Below are 18688 nucleotides of genomic sequence, written 5' to 3'. Positions count from 1 at the left end.
CTACAGACTATAGTGTATTTTTGCTTTCAGGTATATATTTTGCCCTAATTTATGGATACATGTGAACATATGTTCTATCTTATGGGACTTGGTCTATATCTAGGTTTTGGGATTTTGTTAGGAAGCAAACCTTCTGGAATGGAATTTGAGAATGAGGCTGAAAGGTTGACATTCCATGCCTGACGTCTCTGGACACAGTCTGAAGTGAAGCATGCTGAGGTGGCACTTGTTGCATTGATTAGGTTGGGAATGGCAGATGGAATATCATTTGGTATGAATTGAGAGAAGCATGCAGGAAAGTGAGCCCTACTCTAGAGCTTCCAGGACTGGCTCTAAAGCAGAAACGGGAGGTTCCTGCTGTCTTAGGGTTTAAGAGGACAGTAGTTATTGCTATAATCACATTATTTGGCAATTGGGTTAACTTTGAAAAATCCCTGTTAGGATTTGCTGTATCATACACACCATCCCCATAATTTATGTCCTTTGACATTATTTTATATATCTGTGCCACTGGTTGCTTCTGTTCTCTCTGGTCTAAGCATTTAAGAAAGTCAACATGTCAAAGACTCAGCCTATATATTAAAAGACTCAGTCTGTGCTTTAAAAAGTTTGAGACATTCAATTTCCCCTCTCATATTAATCAAATAGTGATTTATATGACTACACATTGATAGGTGTGTACATAAACACTATTCCCACCACCGAAAGACTGTCCCATCCCATCCCATCCCCCCGCTCCTAGCTCCCCCTCCCCACCCGTGAAGTTGAACATCTACCCTCACCCTCAATCCAGGGTTTCTACTTTGGTGCCCTACTCCGAACTTTATAAATTCTTAAGTACTTTTTTTTTTTTTTTTGCCTCCAGGGTTATTGCTGGGGTTTGGTGTCTGCACATGAAGCCACTGCTCCCGGAGGCTATTTTTCCCTTTTTTTTTTTTTTAATCGGACACGACAAAGAGAAATTGAGAAGGGAGGGGAAGACAGAGAGGGGAAAAGAAAGACAGACACCTGCAGACCTGCTTCACTGCCTGTGAATCGACTCCCCCTGCAGATGGGGAGCCGGGGGCTCGAATCGGGATCCTTGTGCTGGTCCCTGTGCTTTGTGCCACGTGTGCTTAACCCAGTGCACTACTGCCAGGCCCCATTCGAGGTACTTTACCTAATCATACTGTTGCATTTATGTGCAGTGTTTGTGTTGTGTGTTTCTGAGTCATGTCACCAACTACTGTGAGTGCATGACACTGGGAGGAAGTAGTCTTGATCTAAAGGGTTAGTGCTGTGGTCTAAATTCTCACTAGACTAGTAACTAGCTACATTTGTGGGCAAGCTAGTTAGCATGGCTGTGCCTCAATACTCTAGTCTTTTTCCAATGTGCAGGTGAGAGGAGAAAATGCTCTCATGTAGGGGCCAGGCAGTGGCTCACCCAGCTGAGTGCACACATTACAGTGCGCAAGGATCCCAGTTCAAGTCCCTGGTCTCCAGCTGCAGGGGGAAAGCTTCATGAGTGGTGAAGCAAGGCTGCTGGTGTCTCTCTTTCCCTTTTTCTAGCTCCTCCTTCCCTCTCAATTTCGCCCTGTCTCTATGCAATAATAAATACATAAATATTTAAAAAGTGTTAAAAAAGAGAGCTAATGCCCACAGCACACAGGAAGCCCTCAATGGAGACGTGTTTATGGGAGTTCTTTCTGTGCACTGGACTGATACTGAGCACACGGACACCCCTTACGATGCTACTGACTTTTCAAGAAAATCCTAAGCTGCCTTCCATTCTCTCTGGCAACAGAGGGACAGAACTATAAATGAGATATATTAAACCAAAATTGCAATTCCTAATGTGATGTCTGGCCCCATCACTAAAAACTTTTTTTTATTATGATTTATTTACTGGATAGAGACAGAGATAAACTGAGAGGGGAGGGGGAGATAGCGAGGGAGAGAGACAGAGAGACACCCGCAACCCTGCTTTACCACTCGTGAAGCTTTCCCCCTGCAGGTGGGGACCAGGGGCTTGAACCCAGGTTTTTGCACATTGTAATGTGAGCACTTAACTAGGTGTGCCACCACCATTAAAAAAAAATTTTTTAAATAATTTTTTATTATCTTTATTTTGTTTGATAGAAACAGCCAGAAATCAAGAGAGAACGAGGTGATAGAGAAGGAGAGAGGCAGAGAGACACCCGCAACACTACTTCACCACTTGCAAAGCTTTCTGCCTGCAGGTGGGGACCAGGGGCTTGTACCCAGGTCCTTGCACACTGCAATGTGTGCGCTCAGCCAGGTGCACCACTACCTGGCCCCGCCACCACCATTTTTAAGAGAGAGAGAGAGAGAGAGATTGAGAACTCTTTGTTAGGAAGCACTCCCCAGTTCTCTGTACTGCAGGGCTGAACAGGACCCCACATCCTGGGGCCACCTGAAACTTGCTGGACTTCCCAGTGATAGATTGGCCCATGAATGCTTTCTTATGATTCACAAAGCAGAAATCCTAGGAGAAAAGGAAAACCCCGTGGCAACTCTTTCTGTGTTTGTAGATTTACGTTTTTAGAGATCTTGGTGCTAGACACAGCCTAGACTGGCAGGGTTGGAAGCTGGCGCTCAGGCAGGGCTCAGCTCTGGGCTGCACAGAGGTCCTGCTCTGTCACAGAAGTTGGGGGCAGCTGGAAAAGGTACAAGAGTAAGTTTCGTGGGCTGTTTCTAGGCCTTCGTACAGTCCCCAAAGCCTAGTAGGTTCCTGGATGAATGTGGCCATGATTGAGCTGATGGAGTCCAACAACGGCTTTGCTTTCCCTCAATATTGTGACCTGAAATAAATCCCTTCGGTTCCATTTTTTTTCATCTGTAAAGTGAAGATGGTAATGGATGTATAAGGAATAGGGATAATGTGTGGGGATACAATTTGTGAACTTCAGAGCACCGTAAATATGACAGAATAAAGGTTAAAAACTTGTCTCTTCATGGCTACTTTTAAAAGTGTGGCCAGCCAAAACACTGGGGATTAAAAAGCAGTGACATTGTAGCGGTCTCCTACTATTTCTGAAAGAAGGATTCTAGTACAAGAATACAAACAGGATGCATATATAGTAAAAGGTAGTATAAAGAATTTACACACACCCCTCTGGGGAAAGACAGACACAGGCTGGGGGATGGATCCACCTGCCAACACCCATGTCCAGCAGAGAAGCAATTTCAGAAGCCAGAACTCCCCATCTTCTGCTCCTCAGGAAGATCTTTGGTCCATGCTCCCAGAGGGACAGAGAACAGGGAAGCTTCCAATGGAGGGCATGGGACAGGGAGCTCTGGTGGTGAGAACTGTGTGGAATTGTACCCCTGTTATCTTACAGTCTTGTTGATCATTATTAAACTACTAATACTTTTTTTTTAAAAAAAATTACATATATACATCATCTACAGTAAGAGAATAGCTCCCTAAGTTGGTGCATAGGTACAAATTATATCTATGTCTTTGCTAGAGTCTTTCTAGAATCTCTGTAGCTGAATCATCATCTGGTGCTGCCACATTTCTATTTTTTTTCTTCTTTTTCTTCCGTCATCTTTTTGAAGTCTAGCTTTCCTCATAGTTCAATTAAAAGAGGATCCCAATCATTTTAGGAGATGTTTGAGCTAGAGCTAAAATGAGTGAGGGGCCCTCAAAATTTTTCCCTGTGGATTTTTTTTTTAGGGGGGAAGACAGACAGAGAAACCGGAGAGCTGCCACAGCCTCAGAGTTTCCCCCAGAGCCCTTGTAGCTCCGAGTGGTGCTGGGGCCCCAGCCAAACACATGCTCCACCTGGTGAGCTCTCTCTACTGCCCCTCATGTCCTTTATTTTATCTAGTTTCTGTTGTTCTGAGATGCTACCATTCAACTACCTTTTTTTTTTTTTCTTTTTATGGTGGTGCTGGGGGTCGAATCTGGAGCCTTTGGCACCTCGGGCGTGAATGTCTCTGTGCATAACCATTATGCTGCTTCCCCAGTTCCTCCCCCCACCCCCCCTCAAATCCTTTAAAGATGACATATTTTGAGTGAACAGTTTCTGATGAATGCCTCATACAAATGCTGATTCTTTTGGTAGGGAGAGATGCTATCCCCACTTAATTAAGAAATAGTGTTCTTTATATTTTAAGATTTATTTATTTTTTATTGGTGGATTAATAGTTTACAGTATTTATAATTGATGGTATATGTGTAAAAAGTCTCAGTTTTCTGCAAAACACTCTCACCTCCAGCCTAGTCCTCCTCCACCATCAGGCACAAAGATTTGAAAGCTCTCACCACCGCCACCCCCCGCCCCCCGGCCCAGAGTCTCTTACTTTGGGACAAGACACCAAACCCAGTCCAAGTTCTGTTTTGCTTTCCCTTTCTGATCTTATTTCTCAACTTCTGTCTATGAGCACTGCTTCTCTTACTTAAGGTGGTGCTGGAGATTCAACCTGGGCGGGACCTTGGAGCCTCAGGCATCCACACGTTTCTGTATGCGTGTTACTTTATGTAGACTTGATGAGTAAAGTTTCCAGGTTCAATTGGCCAAGTGCTATTTTTTCTTTTCCAATTTTCCCCTAAGATCAAAATGCCGTATTTTACTAAATTTAAGATATCGATGCAACCTCCTCAATATTTTTTGGAGGTCTGAGAATTGTTTATTACGCCTCCTCAATATTTTTTTGTACCACTAAGAAAGAAATGGTACCAATTAAATTCTCTCCCTAGATTATATGATGCATCACAGTTTCAAAGATGATGTTTAAAAAATGTGTCTTAGAATCAATTAAATGCCCCTTTAAAGAATAAGAACAAAAAATAGGAACAATAAATTGTTGTATTCTGGGATGATAATTATAGAACTTAATGTACATTTTTAGTTATCAAATTAATAATTAGCATTTCTTTGTGTCATGCTTTTGCAAGTGCGTAAGTTTAAACAATGTTTCATGATCCTAAAAATGACCTTGAAGGATAAGTAAAGTGCTTTGTAACCTTAGCTTGTTACATAAAGATCTAGAGAAATTAGTGTTTAATCCAGGGTAATGCCATGCCCATGTGGGGGGCTAGCATCAATAGTCTAGGGATTTCCCTGTTCCTAAAACTTTCAGATTTTAGTGGTTGTGTGAGTAATAGTTGCTGTATAAATTTATTGAATAGAGACAGAAAGAATTGAGAGGAGAAGGTGAGATAGAGACAGAGACACTTACTTGCACTGCTTCACCACTTGTGAAGCTTTTCCCTTGCAGGTGGGGTGCAGGGACTTGAACCCAGGTCCTTGCACACTGAAGCAAATGCCTTCCACCAGGCCCCTTCATGCCAGGTCCCAAGGAAGGCTATTTTCAGTTTCTTTTCTTTTTTTTTACATTTTTTATATTTATTTATTTATTTTCCCTTTCGTTGCCCTTGTTGTTTTATTGTTGTAGTTATTATTGTTGTTGTTGGATAGGACAGAGAGAAATGAAGAGAGGTGGGGAGCCGGGGGCTTGAACCGGGATCCTTAAGCTGGTCCCTGAGCTTTGCGCCACGTGCGCTTAACCCACTGTGTTACCCTGCTGCGCTTCCGCCCGACTCCCAGGAAGGCTATTTTCAACAGACTCTTCCCAGCTCACTTGATTTGAGTTCCCTCTTTGGCTGGGGTACAGTTCTTACAATGTAGCTGAATGGAGAAAGAGTTCGACATTCTTTGCCAGCGATGATCTGAGAGGGCATGATGGCTATGGGATGAAGCCATGTGTGAGGGGCATCCTGAGAAGACAGGGTGTCTCTCAGGATGCTAAGTCAAATGGTGCGGTTTGGAATCATGAAAATGTGTGAGAGCTGGGGAAATCCGAGAGCCACAAAAGGAATGGAGACACTTAGAAAGCTGGTTCCTGACTACAGAGATCTGGGAGAAAAACTTGGGAATTTAAGGCTGAGGTAGTTCGTAAAGCCATGTTTTACTTCACTGTGAATCAAGTTGGGAGAAAGAACTTAGGCTTTTGATTAAGTCATTAGATGTAAACTCCATCTGGGGGTGGGGAGATAATACAAGAGTAATTAATACACAAGACCTTCATGGAAGAGGTTCCTGGTTCTATTCCTGACACTACCAAGAGGTAGAATTAAGCAGTGTTCTATCTTGTTAAAAAGAAAGAAAGAAAGAAAGAAAGAAAGAAAGGACCATACAGCAAGGAAGAGCTGTGATTAGCAGGGTGGGGATCAACTGATTTATATTAGCCAGGCTAATTGTCAGTGAAAACACCCAATCTACTGGGGCTTCCTGGCTGTCAGCCCACCTGTACTTCCCCGAGCTTGAGAAGCAAGGGGTATGTAGAACGAAAGGAAACAAAAGTGCTCATTAGCTCCTGAAGGCTTTGTTACTGTCGTGAAATCTTTCTACAGCCCAAGTAGGCATTACTGTTCCCATCTTACTGCTGGAAGACTGAGACTGCAATGACTTGCTCATTTGTCTTCTATCAAAGCTTTGATTAATAGAATCATCTGCCTCTGAGATGCCTCTGCACTTTGACTAAGCGAATGAAGAGATAAGCTTCAAAACAAAAGTGTGCATGCTCCCACTCAACTGCATTAAAAAATAAACCAGTAAAAAGTATATAAGTATCATTTTGTTGCTAACTTGTTTGCACTAAGAGAAGGGTCATAATAGTGAACACTTAAATCATTATGAGCACTCACTGTCTGACCATGTTAGGTTTTTTTGTTTTGTTTTGTTTTGTTTTTACCAACAGTTGTTAGCAGTTCCAGCTTAAACACGAATGGACAGTTTGGGAGGTGGGATCAGGAAACTTTAAGGATAGTTATACCTTTCAAGGGTAGCTATGGGGTTCTCCAAAACGTGTGTGTGTGTGTGTGTGTGTGTGTGTGTGTGTGTGTGTGTGTGTGTGTGTGTGTGTTGTCTTTCAATCTTTGTCAGAAAGCTTTGCTCTGGATCTCAGCTTTCTTCCTCAGCTTCCTCAGAGATGGCTATTACGCGCTGGCCTTCTAAGTACTTTTAGTGAGCTCTCGGATTCCCTACTCACTCGGCTCCTTTGCATCTTCTTTGCAGCTGGGAGAACTGCTTTCCTGCTCCACACAGTGTTCAACTTGACAAATGCGACTTGGCACAAATGTCCCTGGAGCCTTTTTAGCTTGCTCTTCTCATAACAAAGGCGGGGGAAAAAAAAGAGCAAGAATAGAGACGTTACAATTATGCCATGTGCAGATCCCAAGGCCTGATGGGTGCTTTCCAATCAGATCTCCTTGGCAACTGCTCTCACTGCCTCCCCCTGAAGTCCATAGCTGAGGCACACCTGATTTGCTTCAGATTGCTCAAGATGCACCTTTTAAGAACACGAGTAAATACCTACCTCTTTTAAAACAGGACTTAAAACCCTTTGCAATGTCTCCCTCCAACTAACACTTTTTTAATGCTCTTTCTTAGGAAGCAATTATGGCAGCCACACCTCCCACCTTCTGCTTCCCATAAAGAATTTGGGTCCATACTCCCAAGGGGATAAAGAATAGGGAAGCTTCCCATGGAGGGTGTGGGAACCATGGTGGTGGGAACTGTGTGGAGTTGTACCCCTGTTATCTTACAGTCTTGTTAATCATTATTAAATCACTAATAACAATTATTTAAAAATGTCCTTAAATAGAATGTAAACAGTGCTGTGGAGTGTTGGTTGGCTCACTTCAACTCCATGGAATTATTTTCCATAAACATTTGTTAAGTATCTACAAAGTACCTAGCACCACTGCAGGAGTCAGGTAAAAGCACCAAAAGCACTTTATAAAGCGGTCTCTGATCTCACAGGGGTCTGCACATTTTAAGTGGACCAGGCAAATCTGAGGGGATGGAGGATGGAAAAGAAAAAAAAAAGTAGCTTTAAAACAAATCAAGCTAAGTTGGGTATTACATTTCAGTGCCTCTGAATTACCTGCCGGGTTTCTGGTTTGTTCTTATAAATCCTCTTCTCTGGTGGTAAAATTGTCTCTCTGGGGTTGAGTGCTTTGTGTGGAGAGCATGGATACTGAGTGGCCCTTGAGCAGAAAGGCAGAAGGACAAGGTCTTTGACTCTCAAAGGACAGAAGGAGCCCATGGATCTTTGGGGACTAGTAGGAGATGTCACTGCAGTGTGGGCTGATGTACAAGGAAAAAAGTATTTTCACTGGGGGGAGATGCCTTTGGGAAACTACTTTAAGAAATGCTAACCAAAAGAACACACTCCAGTAGAATGAGGGGCAAGGGTGGGGGGTAGGAAAAGGAATGTCATTGATTGTCTCCTTTGTATTCGGACTGTATCGGACACCTGTGGATTTCGCTACCCCTGTACCACTCTAGTTATCACAGTCAAATGCCCCGTGCTGGGGAGCCCTTTCTACCCTCGCTTGAGGTTCACACGCATCAGGAATAGTGCAAAAGCTCGGCTCAGTCAATCAGGAGCGTGTCACATTCCCCCCTCCATCTCTCAGCTCGTGCCTGAGCGTAGAACTTAATTTGTTCAGCCAGCAAGCATCACTGGACCTTTTCTTCCAGCGGCTTGCATAAAGTCATTCCCTCTCTTGTTCATTTAGCCTTAAGACCTGGCCATAGCCATCACATGGTCTCTAACACACACACACAGTCACATAATACAAAAAAAAAAAAAAAACCCAAAACAAAAACACCTGTTTTCGTGATCCTACCACAAGGGTGAGAAATTGAGCCTGCTAACACTGACAGTTAGCATTTAAGAGTCCGAACTAAAAGGCAGGTGTGTCTTCCTCTAATTTCTGTGTTATTTTATTATACCATGCTGCTTAGTAACAGTAGTTTTCCATCAATTTTTTAAATATTCTTTGTTCCCCTTTATTGGAGGGATTAATGGTTTATAGTCAACAGTAAAATACAGCATTTTGTACACGTGTGACATTTCCTAGTTTTCCACATAACAGTTCAACCCCACTAAGTCCTCCTCCGCTATCATGTTCCAGGACCTGAACCCTCCCCTCCCCACCCACCCCAGAGTCTTTGACTTTGGTGCAATACTCCAACTCCAGTCCAGGTTCTGCTGAGTGTTTTCTCTTCTGATCTTGTTTTTCAACTTCTGCCTGTGAGTGAGATCATCCCATATTCATCCTTCTCATTCTGACTTATCTTACTTAACGTGATTCCTTCAAGGCCCATCCAAGATGGGGCGAAGAAAGGGAATCCACCATTTTTAGTAGCTGAGTAGCATTCCATTGTGTATCTAGATCACAACGTACTCAGCCACTCATCTGCTGTTGGACACCTGGGTTGCTTCCAGGTTATAGTTATTACAAATTGTGCTGCTATGAACATACGTGTACACACTTTTTGGATAGTGTGTTTACTTCCTTAGGATATTTCCATCAAATTTACAACACAGGCAATAAGTTACTGTTTTCAACCATACTACAACAGTTTAAAAACTGTGTATCAGATTAGATGTTAGAAGTATCAGATTAGGTGGTAGAAATGAAAAGCCTTAAAAAGAGTAATGTTCACAGAACACACACCACCCCGCCAGCATAGCTGACTAGCAGTCGCAGCGAAATAAAAGCAGGCACACAGTCATCCTGACAGACTATGGATCAACGCAGCAGAGGCTCAGGTCTATTGCAAATATCTTACATTTATTCCTACTGCCTACTTGAGGTAACTTACAGCTCTTTCTTAGTTTTTAGCACAGCAACTTGTTTCTAACATGTTCTTCTGGGATCCTGGAGGCAGAGCTGTTGGCCTGCAATGGTTAGCTGAGCCCCTGTATTTTTCCCCGTGATTGCTGCAGTCACTAGGGTAGTGGTGCCTTACCACCACTTCCCCTGCAGCTTGTTGCTCTGAATCCATATCCTAAATCCCCCTCAAGCTGCAATTCTCTATCTGATGTTCAAAAGCACAGATATGGGTAGCAGCTTAGTGAGATCCCTCTTGCAGACAATGAAGGCTAGATGTTTGATTAACATCGTGAGTCAAACTTGAACTTTATTGTTGGCTAAACTTCAGTAACCTCTCAGCATAACTGAGAGCCTGCTACCACTTACCAAATGCCTGTAGGTCTTATGCCTGAGAAACTCAAATCTGACAATTACATAGTGAAGTTGGAATACTATCTACATATTTATGAATTTGGTCCTTTTTCTCCTTAGAAAGAAAGTCTGAAAATCTTATTAGGAAGCAATGGTATTGCTAGTTTTAAGTCTATAAAATATCAAATCAATCATCTCTATTGTTTATAGTTACATATATATGTTTATTAAAGTAATTTTGGTTTTTAAAAAATTCTGTTACTTTTATTTGCTATTTCCTTGCTGTCCATTATAAATTTAGGGAAACGAATACGTTTCTCAAGTGAGACTGTAAATTATTACACTTGTGCAATAACATAGTTATTTGGCATCTATAAAAACCTGAAACACTTTTAAAAAGAGACTAAATAAAAATCTTCCCGCTTTTCATCACTGTCATATGATTATTGATAAATCTTGGGAGGTTTTCTTTATGCTTTTTATCCCTAGTCACATTTACAACTTTATGTACTTACTCATTATTTATCACCACCAGTGTTATTGCTGGGACTTGGTACAGCAAGCAAACCCACCACTCCTAGGACTCATTTATTTTCCTCTCCCCTTTTTTCTCTTTCATTTTTGGATAGAGACAGAGAGAAGTTCAGAGGGGAGGGTGAAATTAAAAGGAGGAGAGGGAGAGAGAGAGAGAGAGAGAACCTTGAATATAGTTCTTAATATAGAGAAAGAGCTGAATCCTCTTTCTGGTGTCATTATGCATGTGGAGTACAAAATTCCACCTTTTAATAATTGTTAGGTGGGGGGCCAGGTGGTGGCACACCTGGTTGAGTGCACTTGTTACAGTACACAAAGACCTAGGTTCAAGCCCCTGGTCCCCACCTGCTTTGCAAGGGGGAAAGCTTTGCAAGGGGTGAATATAGACAGATTACAGAAATAATAGTCAACCCATATCTGCAATCTTGGGAGAAATGCTATAGTTTCCAATGGAGGGAATGGGGACACAGAACTCTGGTGGTGGGAACGGTGTGGAGTTAGACCCTCATTATCTTGCAATTTTGTAAATCAATGTTAAATCACTAATAATAATTTTAGAAAGAATGGTGGTAGAGGTGAGGGTTGAGAGATGACAGGGTGAAAAGGCTTTATAACATTGATTTGGTCATGGAGACTTACTGAAAGCAAGGAGTCAGGGATGGCCCTGAGGTTTCTGGTCTGATCAGCTAAAAAGATGAAATTCCCATTAGCTGACATGGGGACGCCAAAGAGAGGTGCAGACTGGGGGGCAAAGATTAGGAGGAGTTTAATTTGGGATACATTAAATGCGAGGCTCCCAGGAGAGTAAGTGGAGATGCTGAAGAAGGACTTGGAAGTCAGTCTGGGAGTCCAAGGCAATCTGGACTAGACACAGAGAGGTGGGCCTTCACGCGGTCCCCAGAGCTCTGAGAATGAGAGGCTCAGCTCTGAAGTGTGGGTGTTGGTGGGAGACAGATGTGGCTCCAGAGGGGGCCACTGAATCCTTTTTCAGGGGAGGAGTAAGTAGAGAACACGCAGCACAGTCTGGGGACGATCGCTGAGAAGTCCTGGAAGCCTCGTGACGAAAGCTTTTCACGGGGGAATAATGAGCCGCCATGATTTCTTCCTGGTCATGATTCCAGTGGGACACTGAATCTGTGTGCTCACCATAGCCCTTACTCTGTTTCTGCTGTTCATCAACTAGCTTTATCTGTCCCGAAAGACACAAACTTCTGGCTTTTCCTCTGTTCTTCGTCATTTTCATTCAGTAGTTTCTTTTTTTCCTTATTTTCAGTGCCAAAGGAAAAAGCGATTACAGCGAACTGTTAAAACGGTTGTTTGCAACATATCCCCCTTCACCACTGACCCCAAACTGACTCGTTTTGTGTGCTTCCATCTTTCTCTCTCTCTCTCTCTCTCTCTCTTTCTTTCTTTCTTCTTTTAATATACTACCACCAAGACTGGGGCAGGGCTAAGACAGATGAAGGGGAAGAGTCGAGGAAGCCAGAAGAGAAGGAATGCTACAAGCCACAGCAAGAATGAGCTGTATTTAATTTGAAAAGGGAAGGAGTGTACCCCAGAAAAGATACAGTAATGAGGACACACTGTTAAATCCCACAAGCATGACTGAAGGCTTTCACTGTGTCTGACGTCATCACCACGGAAGGCATAAAAAGTGGAGTAAATCAATTGACTGATTTACAGTTTACAGTTGATACAGTCCAATCTAGTCCATTAGGCAATATGGTGAAAGAAGCTATTTAAATTAAAAGGACCCTACCCTTACCTAAATGACTAGCAGACACAGAGAACACAGGGATGAATCCACAGAGCTTTCTCCACGTAGCTATAAAAATATGTTGTGAAAGGGGAGTCACAATGGACCTCTCTCTCATTTTTAGGTACGAATGCTAGATTCAACTATCTCAACTTAGCAGGAAGTGTGCGCTTCTGCTAGGAATGCCAACCCTGCTGGGCTAGCTTCGCGGGTGCCAAACCCTAATTCACTTTGTATTGAAATATATATCATTCGTGGTAGCTGCAGCAATGATATTTTTCTTGGGGTATCAGGCTGTATGGAGGATTTTCTTGTTGAAGTCTAGGCTGTCAAAATCAAAACTTCTTCAGTGTCAGACTTCTGTTTTCTTCTCTTTCTGTTTAGAGCTGTGGTTCTTAGTTTTGCTTTTTTTTTTTTTAATTATTGATTTAATAATGCTTGACAAGACCATAGGATAACAGGGGTACAGATCCACACAGTTCCCACCACCAGAACTCTGTATCCCATCCCCTCCACTGGAAGGTTCCCTGTTCTTTACCCCTCTGGGAGCCTGGACCCAGGATCATTATGGGGAGCAGAAGGTGGAAGGTCTGGCTTCTGTCATTGCTTCTCCACTGGACACGGGTGTTGGCAGGTGGATCCACACCCCCAGCCTGTGTCTGTCTTTCCCTAGTGGGGCAGGGCTCTGGGGAGGGGAGGCTCCAGGACACATGGGTGAGGGCGTCTGCCCAGGGAAGTCAGGTTGGCGTCATGACAGCACCTGCAACTTGGTAGCTGAAAAGCATTAAGATATAAAGCAGGACAAATTGTTTAATAGGAACCTAAAAATATGAATATAGCAGATGAGATTTGGGGGTCTTCATTTTGGAAAAAGCTAGTAGGTCTCTTTTAGGCATATTCCAAGGGGCCTATGACTTTACTAGTTTTTGCTTGAGCCTGACAGTTAGCTAAAGGTATTGTCTGGCGAAGATGGTGTCAGAGTTGGAAACAGAACTAGAAAGCTGGATCGGGGCAGAGAGTAGCTTCCAATCCCTGGTACCACCATAAGACAGAGCTGAGCAGGGCTCTGGTATAAATAAATAAATAAAGAAGGAGTGAGGAGAGAGGGGGGGGGACAGAAAAAGAAACAAGAGCCAGAGAGTGAGGAGAAATGTCACAATACCCAGTACTGCCCCACTACCCTTGTAGGGTCTCCTGGTACCGTCCATGCTGTGTCCATGTGGTGCTAGGGGTCTGGACCAGCTGTGTACTCTCTCAAGTGAGTTATCATTCATACACCTGTGTGTGTGTGTGTCTGAGAGAGAGAGAGTGAGGGAGAGAGAGGGCCCTAGCACAACTCTAGACATATGTGTCCTGGGGATTGAGCTGGCGGCCTCATCATGGCATTCCTGTTCTACCTACTGGGTGACCTCACTAGTTAAACACAATTGATTATAGATATTAACCACATGGACAGAATCCCTTCACAGTGACACCTAGACTAGTGCTTGAAAAAACAACTGGATACTCTAATCAGAACAGGCCACACAGAAAAAAACCAAGCAGCACAAATGGGAGTGTAAGCAGAAGCTTCCGGGGTCATGCACACAGGATTCCAAGAGAAGACTGAGGCGCAAAGCAACTTCTTTTATGTATTTAACTTTTCCCCTCCAGGGTTATGGCTGGGGCTTGGTGCCTGCACTGAGAATCCACTGCTCCTGGAGGCCATTTTTTCCCATTTTATTGGATAGGACAGAGAGGTGTTGTTTTCGCCGGGCTATGTAGTTTTCGCCGGGCTGACTTCACGGGCACAGGCGGGTAACAGACGACCAGGGACTCATGGTTGAGCTGTACGCAGTATCTCTTTATTCATGCAGGACACAGCGCAATCATGCAGGACACAGTGTAATCTAAGCCGAGCTAAGGTAAACTAAACTAAAGGTACCGTAAAACTCACAATGCTGTCTTTATATATACTTGCCAAGTAGGGTGGAAACAGGATGTGACATAGAGAGGGTGGAGAGAAAAGTGACTGGTGAAAATCAGAGTGTGACAAGGAGGATCACGGTGTGACAAGGAGAGGGGGTGGAGCAGGCGAGAATTCTATCACTGAACCACTAATGCCCTGGAGGGAGGGTGGTGCTTGTTAACAGCGGTTATGTAAATAGAATGAAGTGGTTATGTAAATAGAATAGTGTTAAGCCGGGGGATTTAAACCAAATGAAACAGAAGAGGTTTTTAAAAGCATACCAACAGAAAGGAATTGAGAGAGGAGGGGGAAGACAGAGGGGGGAGAGAAAGACAGACACCTGCAGACCTGCTTCACCTTCTGTGAAGCGACTCCCCTGCAGGTGGGGAGCCGGGGTCTCGAACCAGGATCCTTGTGCTTTGTACTATGTGCACTTAACCTGGTCGCCATCCCAACCCCTCCCCCCACCCCCATCCAGTAATTTCTGACCCAATTTCTCCTCAGTTGTGAGGCTGAGTTCAGTTCCTTTTCTTCAGCAGCTCATGTGGTAAATGCCATCTAAGTGTAACTACTGCCAAGAGGCCCACAAAACCCATTACAGCAGGTGGGTCTCTGCTGTGCCATCCTTGTAACGGGTACCCCAAGAGTGTGCAGAACAGCAGCTTAACTGACAGGATTTAGAAGAGCAAGGGAGTCATCGTGACATTTTATTTTGTTAAAAATCATTAGCCTTCCGATGGTTTTGTCAATGTTTCCTTTTTATAAATAAAAAATTTAAAAAATCATTAGCTTATAAGTCTGATTCATCCTGTTAGCTGGTAAGGAGCATGAGAGGAGGGATGGTGTCACTTGTTCGGCAGAGACTAGAGCATACGACCAATTCCAACACACTGTCCGCCTAGAGAAAAGCACAGGACTGCTGGGCAGTTCACTCAGGCGAGTGTACATGTAACTGTGTGCGCGGACCCGGGTTCAAGCCCTTGATCCAGGGGGACCTGGAGCAGGGGAGTTCTGAAAGGAGGAGGCCAGGGCTGCAGGTGTCCACTCATCTTTTTCTCCCTCTCTCCCCTCTATTTTTCATCTATCTCCCTTTTCATTTTTCTCTATCTCTGTCAGAAGCCTGATAACAGTCATAATATAGGCACCGAACCCCAACAATTACCCTGGTGTCAAAATAAAATAAAATTAAAATCAAAGAAAATATCAATGGATTGCTAATGAGGTGTTTTATTCTCTCATCTGGGTTGCATGGGGCTTGTTGATCAGTTGAGAAGTAGGTGTGGGAAGTGTTAGTCCTGCATTTTCCCCACACTTGAGGGAAACTGACATTCACTGTGATCAAGAAGAAGGGAGGTTAGAGGGAACGTGGTTACTGGAGCAGGGGAAATGCAGAGCCAGCAACCCTGGGAGAGGACTGGGACCTTTCAGGGAGTGATTTTCAAGGAAACAGCTATACAGCATGACCAACACAACAGGCCATCTGAACCCTACCTACCCAACCAAAGAGCCCACCAGCAGTCTGTGGCAGGACCAGCAAGTAGAATCCCATAACTGTTGTCATCTAACCCAATGTATTCCAGAGCACACACATGTATTCCTTCTCTTTAGAAATCCTCTATGTGAAAGATGGAAACAGGCTGGGGGTGTGGATCCACCTGCCAAAGCCCATGTTCATCAGACAAGCAGTTACAGAAGCCAGAACTCTTACCTTCCGCACCCCATAAAGAATTTTGGTTCATGCTCCCAGAGGGAGAACAATATTAGAGGAAGGTGGCCAGAGGTCTTTGGACTCCAGTTCCATCAGGACCCGGAGAGAGAAGAGGAGGAAAAAGGAGAAGGAGGAGGGGGAGGAAGAAGAGGAGGAGGAGAAGATATGACTTAGAAAAGAAGAGAAGGCAAAGCCATAGAAAAAAAGGGGCAAATATAAGTATAGACAGTCACAGAAATACTAGTCAAAAAAAGAAAAAAAAGAATACTAGTCATCCCATATCTGTGATCATGGGAAAACTACTGCAGCTTTCAATGAGGGGAATGGGGGCACAGAACTCTAGAGGTGGGAACGGTGTGGAGCGATACCTGTTATCTTACAATTTTGTAAATCAATATCAAATCACCAGTAAAATATGCTCTGTGGGAGGTGGGGATTTCTACATGCAGTGCTCCTTAGCATCTGGAGGCTTCTAGGATGTCTGCCAGTGAGGAGACCTGAGTGCATCACTCAGCTAATCACACTCAGCTCCTCCTCCCCTTTCTCAGGAACTGACACTTACAGCATGCTTTGGGCAAATGTTCAGTAGCTTTATTTATAAATGGAGGGACTGAATTCCGGAGTGTAAATTACATTTTGCATATGACTGAGAAGTGGCAGGATTCAGATCTTTTCTCTCTTGGGCCTGTTCCGTTTCATCACACTGTAGCGCTTTTTTTTTTTTTTTTCCTGTTCACAAGAGCTCAACAAAATGAAAAAGTGATTAATCTTTATAAACACTTTCAACAGTTTGTAAAACTGTTTTGATCTCCTTTCACGGGCAAAGGAAGAATTACAGTAAAACTCAGTCTCTCAGAACTTAGACTTTGTGTCAAGTCTGTGTCATGACTGAAATCAAGGAATCTGTGCAAGCGGAAATATAGCAGCTGGAGAAATAGCCGGACTGGTGGGGTACAGGACTTGTGCACTTGAGGCTCTCAGTTTGACTTTTGGTTCTGCATGCTCCAGTCTCTCTCTCTCCCCCTCTTTCATATAAAATCAATAAGACAGATCTTAGAAAAAAAGAATTATAATAACAGACATTTGAAAGTGGTACTCGCCAATAAAAATAGGTATGTGTTAGACATTCTATATGGTAAACCTGGACCATGACAACGTTTTATTAATAGTAAAAATGTGTAATGAGATAGGGATGTCTTTTTCAAGGTGATGAATGATTCTCTGGACACAAAGAACATCTGCTAATGACATGAATACTCCATGACTTCTATTCTTGCTAAGCACGGATAGGAATTCAGTCTTCAGTCTTCTCTTTTACACGCATGTGTGTGTTTCATGTTCACATTAGCAAAGTCTTTCCTACTATAGAAACTGTGAAATGCTTACACTTCATTCAGAAAAATGTTTTGGGATTTTTTTCTTCTTCGATCAGACGAGACTGACACCGGTGTGTTCAGGGTGGGATGACCATAGAAGGGATCTTTTTTCTTTATGCTTTTTGGTAATGAGTCAGCCTGATCTGATTGAGTTTTTTTCAGATAGTCCTGTTTCCTAGTAACAGTGCTGACTTTGTGATTCATATACAGCTCACTACAGCTGGATGAGTGGACACTTAGCCTCCTCCTCAAGTTTGTGATAGGTTGTAGAGAGTAAATTCTGAATTCATAGTATATGTCAAGCTAAGTCCAATTTATGATACACCATGTGCAAAAAAAGGATGTTTTCTTTCCCTCAAGACAGATGTCAACAATCAGAAAAAGTGAAACCAAAGTTTTGTATCAGGATGTTCAAGGGCAACCTTTGTTCTTTAATCAGAAATGAAAAATCAAAGTGACTTTGTATTTTCTACCCATCCCACTCAGATGCTTCCAACACAACTAGGAAGTTTGGAACATAAAGACTATGTTCTGGGAGTAGCTAGGTGGTCACTGTGCGTTAGGAAGCAATGGGAAAGGAAACAGTCTCAGTGCCTGTCCCCCAAATGAAGGGGAGTTGGGAGACTACTTTCTCCCTTTGAAAATCACCCATCTCAGAATCTTTCTCTAAAAATATATTTTTAAAAATTTATTATTGGGTAGAGACAGAGAGAAATTGAAAGAGGAGAGGAAGACAGAGAGGGAGAAAGACGGAGAGACACTTGCAAGTCGGCTTCACCACTTGTGAAGTTCCCCCCATGCAAGTGGAGATCAGGGGCTTGAACCTGGGTCCTTGCACTTTCAGATGCTCTACCACCTGGCCCCTTCATCTGGGAACTTAGGTTTCATCTCTTCTACCTTCCAAGGGGCTACTAGATGTAAAATTTTGACCTGATTTCAATTATAATAAGCAACAAAGCTGTGAGACAAGAGAAACTCATTAGCAATTTTCCATCTGTGGGTTCTTTTTTTTTTTTTTTGGGGGGGGTGATAGTTTTCAGAAAGGGGTCATATAAGTAACAATTTTTAACAATTTTGCAGGAGGTATACTTTTTATGTGTAGAGAAGTACATTTATTTGTTTTGATTTTATATTTCTTATTCATAATTACACAGACACAAAAGGAGGTATGAAAATTGTGTCTGGGGGTCATTTGGGTATTTTGGTACATCCACATCAGAAGTTTGTATCACATGTGATCAGATAAAATAGAAACAAAAAAAACTGGGTCATTCAGCCTGATTCTCATTTGAAGAATTACCAGGGGCTGTCCCATGGGGGTTCAAAGCAGATAAAGATTTAATGTCTTTATTAAGGTGCTTGAAGATACAGGCTTTTA

At 43.0% G+C, this 18688-nt stretch overlaps 1 protein-coding gene and 1 long non-coding RNA gene across 16 annotated transcripts in view; one reads left to right on the top strand and one right to left on the bottom strand.

The window, feature by feature from the left end:
* Window positions 1-18688, bottom strand: part of DLGAP1 (DLG associated protein 1) — an 825909-nt gene that overhangs the window by 255359 nt on the left and 551862 nt on the right. For 4 of the 15 annotated variants that reach the window (XM_060200753.1, XM_060200756.1, XM_060200754.1 and 1 more), the window contains exon 2: window positions 7000-7113. The exons of the other annotated variants lie outside the window; for them this stretch is intronic. In XM_060200753.1, coding sequence (XP_060056736.1) covers window positions 7000-7113 — 114 coding nt within the window. The remainder of the gene's footprint in view (window positions 1-6999; window positions 7114-18688) is intronic. 15 annotated transcript variants of the gene reach the window in all.
* LOC132540955 (uncharacterized) overlaps window positions 1-18688 on the top strand; it is a 104078-nt gene that overhangs the window by 80684 nt on the left and 4706 nt on the right. The gene's annotated exons all lie outside the window — the stretch shown is intronic.

The sequence above is a fragment of the Erinaceus europaeus genome, chromosome 10, assembly GCF_950295315.1.
Source record: "Erinaceus europaeus chromosome 10, mEriEur2.1, whole genome shotgun sequence".
NCBI classification, from domain to species: domain Eukaryota; kingdom Metazoa; phylum Chordata; class Mammalia; order Eulipotyphla; family Erinaceidae; genus Erinaceus; species Erinaceus europaeus.
This window is presented reverse-complemented; position numbering and strand designations above follow the sequence as displayed.